Here is a 14508-nt window from a genome sequence, read left to right on the forward strand (position 1 = left end):
CAAATGTCTCGGACCAAGGACCTGTACCTGTGGAGGTGTCACCAAGATAACATGTGGCAATTGAGTCGTTGTGGTACTTGGTTCGAGACATCTTGGTTGGCCATGAGGGAGATTGTGTTGATTACTTATTATTTTTGTTACTGCCCCTCCTTAAGTTTCTGTGCACTTGAGACTGGAGTGAGTGTGTGAACTGTGTTAGATTGGTTTTCTTTTTATTGGGAGATGTTTTCAAAGTACATTAAGTGTAGGGGGAGGTTGGGTGGGCAAGGGGTCGTATTTGCAGTTGATGAGTCACAGATTGGTAAGTAGTAGTATGGGAGCAGTGGTCCACATGTTGGTTCATGGGAGGGTTGGGCATACTGTTTGTTTTTTCAAGGTTTTGCGCTGTGGTTGTAAGGGGAACTTGGGGATCGTGTTGAGGAATACATTGAGGAGGGCTGTACTGTGATGTCAGATGCATTTTCATCTTGGTTTGTGGAAGGGGGTTATGAGCACTTAGTGGTTAACCATAGCATTCAGTTTATGGATGATGACACAAGGGCTTGCTCCAATACATTGGGGGGGGGGGGGGGGGCAGTTAAGTCTGTTGTAGGGAGGGGAAAGAGGCACTCTTCCAAACTGCAATCCAATTTAAATGAGTATTGCTGGTGGAAGAATTTTTGCATTTTTCTGGCTTTTTGGCGGCAGTGGGGAGGATGTATAGGCCAAAGGTAGTGAGTTTAGGGGTTTGGGGGGGGGGGGGGGGGTAATGTGGGTGGGATGTGTGGGGTTAATAGGGCAGGGTGGGGTATATTTATTTTGTTTGGAGAAGACCAGTTTGGTTGGTGTTTTTTGTGAGGTTTGAATGATTTCGGTTTTTGATTACACAGCTCTACAAAATAAAATTTTTTTTTCGTTGCCAGGGAAGTTTGAACGAAAATGGGATATTGTTATGATACTCATTCCGAGTATATTTGTACTTTTTCCAAATTGGCTCTGGTTTTTGAGATATAGGTTATTTGTGGAAATGAGAGTTTCATGAGGATAATATCGACTGCAGGGTCCATATATGCTGTAATGTATTTGCTACCTGTTTTTTAATTAGTGATATTGTACTATCTTTATTAAACAATTGTGTTCAGGGAGTGCATCTGTGTGGTTGAGGATTACATCATGCAAACATCACACTGTCAGCATGTGTTCAGTCCTGTTGTGCGGTGCGTGTGTTGAAGATATTGAGGGTTGTGCAGATTTGAATTCGGCGGTACTCGACATTCATTTGTTGGCCGAGGTAATCCCCGCAACAGCCGATAGGTAGCGTTCAGTGTAAACAAGAAAAATGGTGATGGTCGAAAGTCACACACATGTGCAGTGCAGCTTCGAGGAGATAGAACCTTTTCATCGTGACGTAGCAAATAAGAGGTGAGTATTCATTTCACACAAAACAATTAATGATGTTTGTTGGATGTGATTGACATGCAAATACAAGAAAGTTCTGCATAATATGTAGTATTTGTGCAATTTTGTTTTAGGAAAACATGAGTTCTTTACGCCGTCTTTGCGTGAACCATCCAGATGAGTTCTGCTACATTTGTGGTGAATACGTTCTTCAAAAGAACAGGAAGAATATCATTCCTTTTGTGAAGGAAGCGTATCTGGCATATTTCGGAATTATACTTGGAGATCAAGACAAGGCGTGGGCACCCCATAAAGTTTGTAAATGCTGTGTGGAGTGCTTACGGCAGTGGACAAAACGAAAAAGGAAAAGCTTAAACTTCGGAGTGCCTATGGTATGGCGAGAGCAGAAGAACCATACAGATGATTGCTATTTTTGCATTGTTAATGTGAAAGGTTTTAATAGGTTCAAAAAACGAAAGTGGGAATATCCCGATATGGAGTCAGCAAGAAGACCGGTGGTGCACAGCAACGATGTTCCTGTACCAACCTTCACAACATTACCCACGCTAACATCATCAGATGACGATGTGCACGGCGAGGAATGTACAAGTAGTGGTTCGGAATACGAAGGACGTGAGACACAACCCCAGCAGTTCGACCAGAAGGAGCTCAGTGACTTGATACGAGAACTCAATCTTTCAAAGCAAGCATCAGAACTCTTAGCATCCAGGCTTAAGGAAAAGAACTGTCTTCATCCAAGTGTTAAAATAACAGCTTACCGGACGAGAGAAGAAAACCTTCTTCCGTACTTCAACCAAGAAGAGGTTATAGTGTATTGCAGCAATATACCTGGACTTTTACTTGAATTGGGGCTGCCGGAATATAGACCAGAGGACTGGCGTCTCTTCATAGACAGTTCCACTAGAAGTTTAAAATGTGTTCTCCTACACAATGGCAATCGTTACACATCTATTCCAATTGCCCACTCAACAAAACTTTGTGAAGCATATGCTAACATCAAGATGGTTCTGCAGAAAATTCAGTATATGCAGCACCAGTGGTTGATTTGTGTTGATTTGAAAATGGTGAACTTCTTGCTTGGACAACAAAGTGGATACACAAAGCACCCATGTTTTATCTGCATGTGGGATAGTAGGGCAAAGCACGAACATTGGAAGCAGAAAACATGGCCTCCAAGGGAACATATGGCTGTTGGTGAAGCAAACATCATTAATGAACCTCTGGTTAGTAGGGACAAGATTGTTCTTCCACCATTACATATTAAGTTAGGACTAATGAAGCAATTCACCAAAGCTTTAGACAGAAATGGTAATTGCTTCACATACATCTGCAATACGTTCCCTGGACTCAGTAGTGAAAAACTTAAGGCAGGAATATTTGATGGTCCTCAAATTCGCAGGCTCATCAACGATACCAATTTTAAAGTGTCATGACTGTCACTGAAGCCTGGAACAGTTTTGTCGCTGTTGTAAAATGTTTTTTGGGCAATCATAAAGCTCCCAATTACGAGGAACTGATCAAAAACATGCTCACTAACTTTCAAAACTTAGGAGCTAACATGAGCATAAAATTGCACTTCCTTCACAGCCACTTGGATCGATTTCCTCATAATCTAGGTGATTTCAGTGAGGAACAAGGAGAGCGGTTCCATCAAGATATGAAAGGAATAGAGGAAAGATATAAAGGAAGATGGGACAGGCATATGATGGCAGATTATTGCTGGAATCTGCAACGTGACTGTTCTGAAGAGACCTATAAAAGGAAAGCGTGCAGGAAGCGGTTCGTCATGGACGGAAAATGATATACTTATAGAGAAACTTTTCAATTATGTTTTATACGTGGACAAATGCCTATCAGGTTTTCATAGAAGCTATTTATAAAGATTATTTTCTTTTTTCATTGTAGTTTGTAGCGCTCGAGTTCAGTATTAGCAATTTTTTCTAATTTTTTGAATAAATCATGCATTATCTCAAAAACTAGAGCCAAACTGCATAAATGGTTGCTATATTCGTCCTCAGCACCACTAACCCATCCTAAAGCCACTCAAATATCCTTGACAAGAAAATGAGTGTTGACCAGTGTTATTCTTTTTTTTTCTTGGTTTTGTGTGTCGAATGGTATTGGATAGATTAGGGTTTATGGACGGGAGTTGTGGGGGCTGGAATGTTTCGGTGTGTGTGTGTGTGTGTGTGTGTGTGTGTGTGTGTGTGTGTGTGAGTGAGAGAGAGAGAGAGAGAGAGAGAGATATTGGGGAGGGGCGTAACCTAGACGTTTTTGTTGGGAGGCTTTTGTTTGTTTTATTTTAATTTAAGTTTGATGCTTTGTATGTTTTGGATTTATGGTATTTTGGTCATATTTCAGTTGATCTAATGAATAGGGGCTTTATGGGTTTTTGAGTTGTTGTTGGGGTTTTGGTAATGTTGGTTGCTTGTGAGGGATATAGGTTACGTGAAGTTGGTGATACTGGTATTTTTTATCTGTTTTTGGGCTGTAGGCACTGAGGATTTCATTTGAGCTGTATTGGTGAAGGGAATTTTGTAAAGTGCTGTGCATATGTTGGTTTTTTTGGTGTTGAGGTGTTCATTTAAGCTGACCTATATGGGTCAAGTAAAATGTAAGATTCCTATGGGTTTCGTGTTTGTAGCATTATTTGTATGTTGAAAAATGATTTTATGGATAATATTTGTTTAGGGACGGTGCTGATTTTCATACTGTCATATATTTAGCTTGTCCCCATCTTAAATCATAAAAAATGTACTTACAAAGTAAAGTCACCCCTCCACATAGAACTCTGTATGTTATCCTGCCAGCAACGCCATGCATACTGATCTCTTGTCCCAAATGCAGCAACTTTGATCAATCCCTTACCTTCTCCATAAATGTAACATGCTTGGCAGTTAAACCAAATAAGTGTGTGAATTTAATCATAATCACATGTTGCCTCCCCACTGCTGCATGCGGGGATCTGTTCGTTAACTTCATTGTCATTTCACTTACTAACAAAAAAGGTAACATAAAATTAAACCTCCAGCCATAAACAAAACACTACACTGATAATACCAAACCTGATTATGACACCGAGCGAGGTGGCGCAGTGGTTAGACACTGGACTCGCATTCGGGAGGACAACGGTGGTTCAATCCCGCGTCCGGCCATCCTGATTTAGGTTTTCGTGATTTCACTAAATCGCTCCAGACAAATGCCGGGATGGTTCCTTTCAAAGGGCACGGCCGACTTCCTTCCCCATCCTTCCCTAATCTGATGAGACCCATGACCTCGCTGTCTGGTCTCCTTCCCCCAACAAACCAACCAACCAACCAACCTGATTATGGATCTGTTGCCCGTAAGTACCAATCCAGCAGAAAGACACCTTCCCCAGCCAATGTAAGTGGAGAAGATCATATCGTGGCACCATGGAGAGGGACAGGTGGCCTTCAGGCCCAACAATTAATGAGTCCTAGAACTGCCCATTTTCCATGTGGGAACTGGGTTTAGCACTGTCTGAGCCCTGTGGTATTTCACCCAGTCACCACAAAATCTGATAGTGTGCTGCAGAAAGTGAAAACGGCATCAAAAGAAGTCATCTTACAATGTATTAATTTGAACAAAAGCGCTGGCAGGTCGATAGACACACAAACAAACACAAACAAACACACAAAATTCAAGCTTTCGCAACAAACTGTTGCCTCATCAGGAAAGAGGGAAGGAGAGGGGAAGACGAAAGGAAGTGGGTTTTAAAGGAGAGGGTAAGGAGTAAAACAGAAAGAGGAAAATAAGACGACAGAAAAGATTTCGAAATGCAACAGTGACAATAACAAATGTAATTGTTGGATTCAAATTAATGATATCAATATAATGGAAGGAAACATTCCACGTGGGAAAAATTATATATAAAAACAAAGATGAGGTGACTTACCGAACAAAAGCGCTGGCAGGTCGATAGACACACAAACAAACACAAACAAACACACAAAATTCAAGCTTTCGCAACAAACTGTTGCCTCATCAGGAAAGAGGGAAGGAGAGGGGAAGACGAAAGGAAGTGGGTTTTAAAGGAGAGGGTAAGGAGTAAAACAGAAAGAGGAAAATAAGACGACAGAAAAGATTTCGAAATGCAACAGTGACAATAACAAATGTAATTGTTGGATTCAAATTAATGATATCAATATAATGGAAGGAAACATTCCACGTGGGAAAAATTATATATAAAAACAAAGATGAGGTGACTTACCGAACAAAAGCGCTGGCAGGTCGATAGACACACAAACAAACACACAAAATTCAAGCTTTCGCAACAAACTGTTGCCTCATCAGGAAAGAGGGAAGGAGAGGGGAAGACGAAAGGAAGTGGGTTTTAAAGGAGAGGGTAAGGAGTAAAACAGAAAGAGGAAAATAAGACGACAGAAAAGATTTCGAAATGCAACAGTGACAATAACAAACGTAATTGTTGGATTCAAATTAATGATATCAATATAATGGAAGGAAACATTCCACGTGGGAAAAATTATATATAAAAACAAAGATGAGGTGACTTACTGAACAAAAGCGCTGGCAGGTCGAAAGCTTGAATTTTGTGTGTTTGTTTGTGTTTGTTTGTGTGTCTATCGACCTGCCAGCGCTTTTGTTTGGTAAGTCACCTCATCTTTGTTTTTATATATAATTTTTCCCACGTGGAATGTTTCCTTCCATTATAATGTATTAATTTGATATGACAGATAGGCAAATTTCTCAACTGTGGAGGTAGGCAATTTTGATCTCTCTTCTCAAGCTAGGAACAGACGAAACGTGTACCAGTAGTTACCAGAGCATCGCCTTAATGCACTGGAGTGAATGGTTAACTGTTTTCTGGTCTGGATGTTAGAGATCGGGCAGCTCTGTAGCTGCTCTCAGTGTGGTTTGAGATGATGTCGATCCACTGTCGACAGCCTAACCCTGCTTGAGGTGGCTATCTAGCAGGCTGTCCTATGTAAACAGCATTGTGTGGATGTATTCTTTGACATCAGTAAGGTGTATGACACTACTTGGATACAGCATTTTTGGCCAGTTGCATCAGCAGGGCTTCTGTGGCCACCTATTCATCTTCATTTGATTGTTCTTGGATTTTTCAGCACCAACTTGGTATATGCTGTTGAATAGTTTCAAGCAGGAGAATGACGTTCCCCAGGGAAGTATTTTAAATGTTATCTTCTGTTGTCATGGTAATCAGCAGCATCACATCTATGGTAAGGAGTCCTGTACATTGATCCTTATTTGTGGATGGTTTTGCAGTTTTCTGTCCCTCCTCCATCATTGGCAGCAACTTAAGAGTGAAGAGTTTGGAGAAGTGGGTAGCAAATACAGGTTTGCAGTTTCCTGCAGGTGTGTGTGTGTGTGTGTGTGTGTGTGTGTGTGTGTGTGTGTTTTGTCATTTCATTCTCATTATATTTTTAATTTCTCTGAGTTGCATATGAAGGACCCTGTTCTACATTTTAAAAACTCATTGAGGTTTCTGGGCCTAATTTTTCAATCCAGGTTGCAGTGTTTACCACAGTGAAAGGGCCTGAATGTGAGAGCACAAAAAACACCGAATATCTGAAAAAACTGCTGAATATAGCCTTTACCACAGGTCTCAGGGAGCAGACAGGGTGTGCTTGCTGCAGTTCTATTGAGCTTTCCTGAGGTCATGACTAGACTGTGGCTGCGTGGTATATGGATCAGCAAGGCCTTCTTATCCGAAGTTCATTGACACTATTCACCATGAGGGGATCATGTTAGCTGTGGCTGCTTACCAGACCAGCCCCATACCAAGTATGTGTGTGGAGGATGGGGATTCGTCACTCACCATCCAGTGGCAACTTCTCATGGTGCATCAAGCGTTTAAGATCCTTGCTGCTCTGAATTCACTGGCATCCATACTGTAGCTCACCCAGCTATGGAATGGCTTTTCTCCAGTCGTCCAGGAGCAAAAAGTCAGTTTGGAATCAACATGAAATGTGGGCTGGAGTCACTTGGTGTGGGGCAAGTAGATGCCCAAATTCAGAGTTTTAACTGATTACCACCTTTGTTACTGCAGTGGCCCAGAGCAATTTTAGATTTATTGCCGTACAGGAGAGGCTGCACTCCTGCACATGTTTCTAATACAATATTTTCTGACATTTTAAATGAGCATCACAACTATGTAGTTGTCTTCATGGGTTGGTCTAAATTGACGATTCTGTTTGCTGCTCTTCTGTTGTCCTTGATGACCATGTCCTCAAGATTTGGTGGCGTCAAGAGTTTACTAACTTTGGTGCCACATTATATGCTGTCTTGAGGTTGCTGGAAGCAGATAAGATATGTGATGCCTGCTAAATCCCTTATCTATTCCAACACTCTGTGTGCCCTCCAGTCTCTATTACACTTGTACCAGCAGACATTGTAGTCCAGCATATCCTCCTTAAAATTTATTCCTGAAATTCAGCTTAACTGTATTAGGTGTAGAAGTATCACCTAAACCAGTGTATGAAACTTTGCACTGGACCGGAGCTCAACCTAGATTTCCCGCCTATTGCAAGCCTTGCCACTTAGGCTGTCTGAGCATGCTCCCTGGACCGAATCAGACTTGGGTGTGTCACACATCTATATATTTCTTCTCATAGATTTTTAATTCGTTTACCCATACTCTCACATATAGTGATTCCAATGCAGGTTTTAGAGACAAGATGAGAAGTCATAGTGAAGTATTGTATTTTTCATCCAGCCATTCTTGCTTTGCTATTTTGTTCTTTCTATCACTCTCATTTTTTGCAAGTCTATATTTCCTGTTGCGTGCTTCACTGACTGTGTTGTTGAGTATTCTCTATTTATTAGTTAAATTCAGTGTTTTGTGTGTTATCCAATGTTTTCTATTGGGCTGTATCGTTTTTTTATTTTCCTCAGTTGTTTTTACTGTCTGTCCAAGATACCCAGTTGTCTTCTATTGTGTTCCTTTCCCCTTTTTGATCAGTAGAAGGGGAAAGTATCACAATAGAAGATGATCGTGTAGCTGTTAGAGATGATATAGTTAACTACAGCAGAGTAACAACTTGGCAAGAAGACCTGGTCGTTAGTTGTACTGTAATTATTTTTTGTATAAACATACTAAAAGTTAAAAGATGCTGTTAATAAAGGATACTATAAACTTGCAAATATGAAATTACAAGTGACCCAGTGGAATAAGCAGAAAATTTGATAGTTAATGGACAAAAGGGTAAATAGATTCGGTTTTTTGCTGGTGTCCCATTCTAATAGCTACATTAATTTCTTTTTGTATTATGTGTGGATCTTTGATGACTACACCGTAATCACAAATTTATCATTATACCCATCCTAAATGATTTTTTAGAAGTTCAGTAAGGTAAAATGTGACACATTCTACCACTCAGTATACTTACTTTATCTACTTTTATCCTCGTTCTTTCTCTTTCATCATTTTACCATGAAAAGTACTTGAAAATATGTTTTCACCTTGGTATTTTTCAGGGTCAAATTCGGAGTTCCTCTAGACGAAGTCTGCAAGAATGACATTCCTGGCCCCCTTCTCGTGAGTGGTTTGATTATTTCATATTTAAAGATAATTTTATATTGACGTTGATAATTACTTTTATATTGGACTTGACATTACTTTACTAAAACACACACACACACACACACACACACACACACACACACACACACACACACACACACACAGAGAGAGAGAGAGAGAGAGAGAGAGAGAGAGAGAGAGAGAGAGAGAAAATCTGTAATGAGTTAAAAAAATGAGTAATTGAAAATAAGAACAACTCAGTTGAACAAGCCTGTTTAGTGTGAATGTTGTTTGTTCACTGTTAAAAGTAAGTGAAATAAGACTCCTCTTTCCCCCAGTGCCTTTTTTGAGCGTATGAATGTTGTAATTCCACTTTGTGTATTAAATGAAAAGTACTTGCCTTGTATAAAGATATTGTCAGTGGCAGTAACTTACCAGATACTGCCGCCGGTCGGTGTGGCCGAGTGGTTCTAGGCCCTTCAGTCTGGAACTGCGCGACCGCTACAGTCGCAGGTTCGAATCCTGCCTCAGGCATGGATGTGTGTGATGTGCTTAGGTTTAAGTAGTTCTAAGTTCTAGGGGACTGATGACCTCAGATGTTAAGTCCCATAGTGCTCAGAGCCATTTTACCAGATACTGCCCTAATACAAGCAATACAACTTGTCTTGTGCTTCATAGCTGATATGAGAATCTTCGCTTGTGTAGAACTCTCCATTAAAAAGCAATGAAATTAAAGCATTTAATCTTGAAGAGCTGGACAGTCTGTTAATTAATGAAGCAGTTTGCTTGTAGTGTCATTGCATATTACTATATTAATTAGCTATTTTGCCACCTCACTTTTTATATGAAAATTACACAAATATTATTGTTGCAGGTATTAATACTTAAATTGAACAAGGAAGCACCGTATAAGAAAGATGTTTTCCGAGCACCAGGCCACCAAGGCAATATGAAAAAACTGATACATTTTCTCCAAACTGGCCGGTTAGTCAACATGGACAACTTCTCAGTGTATACAATTGCGTCCGTTCTCAAAAAGTTCCTGCGAAAGCTACCTGGAGGAATATTTGGGCGTGAAGGTGAACAGCGTTTATTTACTGTCATTGACATGGGAAACAAGGAAGAGCAACGAGATGAGATACACAGGTAATTTTAACTAAGTTGATTTCCCTGCTGTCCTTCAGTTTGTTTTACTTTGCATTCCTTTTGGTTATGTTACACTGTAGGTGTGACATAATTTTACTACAATAGACATTGTTGCTTTATGCTTTAAGAGAAGAGGCTGGGGTCAGTGGGGAAATGAATGACTGAAGAAACAACACAACAAGCTGTGCCAAATGAAATCTTCCAAGGTCAATGTGTATGTTGTTCTTGTCATATTAATCGAGGGAGAAGAAGGGGGGGGGGGGGGAGAGAGAGAGAGAGAGAGAGAGAGAGAGAGAGAGAGAGAGAGAGAAGCATGACCGTCTTCTCTTTGGAGGAGCCTACCATTTTCTAATGGTTTTGGCATGGTGCTACATGTTATTAAAAACTGGCAGAAGTAAAGCTGTGAGGATGGGGCGTGAGTCGTGCTTGGGTAGCTCAGTTGGTAGAGCACTTGCCCGCGAAAGGCAAAGGTCCCGAGTTCGTGTCTCAGCCCGGCACACAGTTTTAATCTGCCAGGAAGTTTCATATCAGTGCACACTCCGCTGCAGAGCGAAAATCTCATTCTGTCTACATGTTATTGATTGAATTCTGTATTCAGAAAAAAGGGCAACAGTTTACTTAAGAAATGATCTGCATTTTATTTCAGAAGACAGAGATGGAGTAAAAAGTTAGACATTGTTACATTGTGTGGATTCATGCTCAAACTGTTAGGTGTGGCATTTTAATGTGTCTCTCAGTGGTTGGCTGACATTCATCAATAATCCTCCAGCCATGTTTATTGGAATAATTGTTTCAGACTTTTGGTTATTTGCGTACCTTTTATAGAAATGTGATAAAGACTGAGGTTTTAAAATACTTTATGGAGAAGTGCATATGTTTATATCATTTAACAATACTCATACCACCACCACCCACTCCCCCCTCCCTACCACTACACCCTCCCCTCCCCTCCCCTCTGCCATTGTCCTCTCTCACTGCTGTCTGCTTAAATTTTGTTAATTAAAATTCTGTAGATATAATTCGTTAGCTGGAAGTAGAACATAAGTATTTAGTTTTTGTAGGTTTTTCATGATTAATGCAGCCCTCAAATTGTTCATGCCCTCTCCGTAACTTTCAATGTGCTTCTGTGTACTAACTGCATCTGATGTTACCAAGCGATGTGGCGCAGTGGTTAGCACACTGGACTCGCATTCGGGAGGACAATGGTTCAAACCCACGTCCGGCCATCCAGATTGAGGTTTTTTGTGATTTCCCTAAATCTCTTCAGGCAAATGCTGGGATGGTTCCTTTGAAAGGGCAAGGCTGATTTCCTTCCCCAATCGGATGAGACAGATGATCTCATTGCTTGGTCCCCTCTCCCAAACCAACCAGCCAGTCATCTGATGTTCTAAGTATTGTACAGGGTGGTGCACAAAATGTGTTACTAATTGTTTCTTTCACAATTTACGACACACATTAGACATCCCGCTGGGATCTCTACAGCAGTACCAGCAGAGCTTGGAAAAACAAATGAGTTGTGAAATGATGTGTAATTCACGATACTGCCACTAGGAGACTAGTAAGCAGCAATGGAAGACTGACGACACAGCAACGATCGGCAGTTGTGTTACTTTTTCATGAAACGAAAAGCCTTGTTGAGACTCGGAGGCATTTTCTACAACAGTTTAACACACGATGGGTCCCTTGCAAGAAGACCATCCACAGGTTGTACGATAAATTTGTACAGGAAGGAACAGTATTGGAAGCGAAGCAACCTCGGCCTAAGCCTGTTTGATCACCAGAGAATATTGAAACGGTACGAGTTGTTGTACAGGGAAGTCCCGGGAAATCGTGTAGAAAGGCAGCAGTGCAATTGGGAATACCCAGATGCTCCGTTCAATGTATTCTTAAAAGTGACATCCATATGTACCCATACAAGATGACCAGTGCACAGAAGCTCACTGAAGAACACAAGTAGCAGAGACTGCTGTTTGCTCAGTGGGCAGAGGATAGGGAAGAAACTCTCAACAACGTTTGGTTTTCAGATGAAGCGCATTTTCATTTAGACGGTGTGGTTAACAAACAAAATGTACGCTTTTGGGCCACTGAAAACCCACAAGTGCTTCATGAACATCAACATTATGCTCCGAGGATTACAGTGTGGGCAGCAATTTCCAGTCACGGACTTATTGGACCCTTTTTTCTTTGAATAAACGGTGAACAGTGAGCGTTATTTGAGCATGCTTCGCAATAGCTTCATTCCACATCTTCTTGCTGCTGCCTTGCCCTTCAACATGCAGTGGTTCATGCAAGATGGGGCAAGGCCACATACTGCAAACACTGTATTGGAGTTTTTACACGAGCATTTCAACATGCGGATCATTTCATTCAGGTTTCCAGGTCGCTTCAATGATGGACAAAATTGGCCCCCCAATAGTCCGGACCTCAATCCATGTGACTTTTTTCTTTGGGGGTACCTAAAGGAAAAAATTTTCCCGAAACATCCACATGATTTAATGGAGCTCAGAAGACTTATTCTTCAAGCTTGCAGTGAAATTACGGAAGACACTAACTTCACACACTAACTTCAGTGTTCGTTTAAAGGAAGTTAGGAAATGAAATGGGGGACATATTGAGCATGTGCTGAGTTAGAACAAATCTCAATGGACGGCTCTTCATTGTAGTATATGTTCCTTTCAGATTGTATTGACAATAAAGTTTATATTCAAAAACAAAATGGTAAACATTTTGTGCGCCACCTTGTATTAGAACATTAGAATAGTTTCCATCTTTCTTTCTTTCTTGCCACATTTTGCTGCTGTATAACATAATATATTGCATCAGGGAGGCCCTCTGAATTTCACCAGTTTGCATTTCGTAATTTCACAGTTTTCATTTTTCAACCATTTTGCATTTAACTTAAAGAAAGTTCTATAATTGTAACAATTCATGATATTTCTGTTCCAGATTTTGCTGTTTGTAGCCCCAATTTTGCCTGTGTTGGATCAAAATAAGTTGCGTTTTGTTCCTGTCATTACAACACTGTATTCTGAGATTGTTTATGTTATTATCGTCTCCCTCCCCCACCCCCCACCCCATAATTTTTATCTCACTACTCCTCTCATATTAATCAGTATTTCATTAATCAGTAACTGGAACAGTAAAGACGAGGTTCTACGACTCTATCCCACTTCCTGCTTAAAGCACATTGCCATTTTGATGTTCCCCTTTTGTACATAATGCCAGAGGCGGCCTGCAAATACAGTGAAACACCACTTATACACTTTCCAAGGGACTTAAAAAAATGGTTTAAAGGGCAGGAAATGTAAAATGTGTGTAATAATGTTTTTACATCTACATCTACATCTACATTTATACTCCGCAAGCCACCCAACGGTGTGTGGCGGAGGGCACTTTACGTGCCACTGTCATTACCTTCCTTTCCTGTTCCAGTCGCGTATGGTTCGCGGGAAGAACGACTGTCTGAAAGCCTCCGTGCGCGCTCTAATCTCTCTAATTTTACATTCATGATCTCCTCGGGAGGTATAAGTAGGGGGAAGCAATATATTCGATACCTCATCCAGAAACGCACCCTCTCGAAACCTGGCGAGCAAGCTACACCGCGAAGCAGAGCGCCGCCTCTCTTGCAGAGTCTGCCACTTGAGTTTGTTAAACATCTCCGTAACACTATCATGGTTACCAAATAACCCTGCAACGAAACGCGCCGCTCTTCTTTGGATCTTCTAAGCCACCTCCTTTGTTGATGGACTACATTTTCTAAGGACTCTCCCAATGAATCTCAACCTGGTACCCGCCTTACCAACAATTAATTTTATATGATCATTCCACTTCAAATTGTTCCGCACGCATACTCCCAGATATTTTACAGAAGTAACTGCTACCAGTGTTTGTTCCGCTAGCATATAATCATACAGTAAAGGATCCTTCTTTCTATGTATTCGCAATACATTACATTTGTCTATGTTAAGGGTCAGTTGCCACTCCCTGCACCAAGTGCCTATCCGCTGCAGATCTTCCTGCATTTCGCTACAATTTTCTAACGCTGCAACTTCTCTGTATACTACAGCATCATCCGCGAAAAGCCGCATGGAACTTCCGACACTATCTACTAGGTCATTTATATATATTGTGAAAAGCTACATATATGATCCCCCTTTGCAATTTTGCACATTATGTATGCTATATGTATATAATGGGCATCCAAATACTTGTCAGGGATGTGTTTATCATCTAATAAAGGTTTATTATCCAATGAAAACTTCTGGTGTAACTGGAACTGGTAACTGTCTGAGAAGTAGAAACTTGTGACTTAATTTCATACATCATAATCAATGATTTTGGAAAGTCTGCTGCTGTTATTCAGTATTTAAATAATAAAATACTGCACCAATTACATATTTTTTTGTGCTTAGCGTGATACGTTTCGAGAATTTTTTCTC

The 14508-nt window shown here is 40.7% G+C and overlaps 1 protein-coding gene across 2 annotated transcripts in view; it reads left to right on the top strand.

Moving 5' to 3' along the window:
* The window catches only part of LOC124605105, a 190263-nt gene that overhangs the window by 9870 nt on the left and 165885 nt on the right, over positions 1–14508 (top strand). For both annotated transcript variants that reach the window (XM_047136555.1, XM_047136556.1), the window contains exons 3-4: positions 8878–8938; positions 9798–10069. In XM_047136555.1, coding sequence (XP_046992511.1) covers positions 8878–8938; positions 9798–10069 — 333 coding nt within the window. The remainder of the gene's footprint in view (positions 1–8877; positions 8939–9797; positions 10070–14508) is intronic.

The sequence above is a fragment of the Schistocerca americana genome, chromosome 3 (genome assembly GCF_021461395.2).
Source record: "Schistocerca americana isolate TAMUIC-IGC-003095 chromosome 3, iqSchAmer2.1, whole genome shotgun sequence".
Classification (NCBI taxonomy): domain Eukaryota; kingdom Metazoa; phylum Arthropoda; class Insecta; order Orthoptera; family Acrididae; genus Schistocerca; species Schistocerca americana.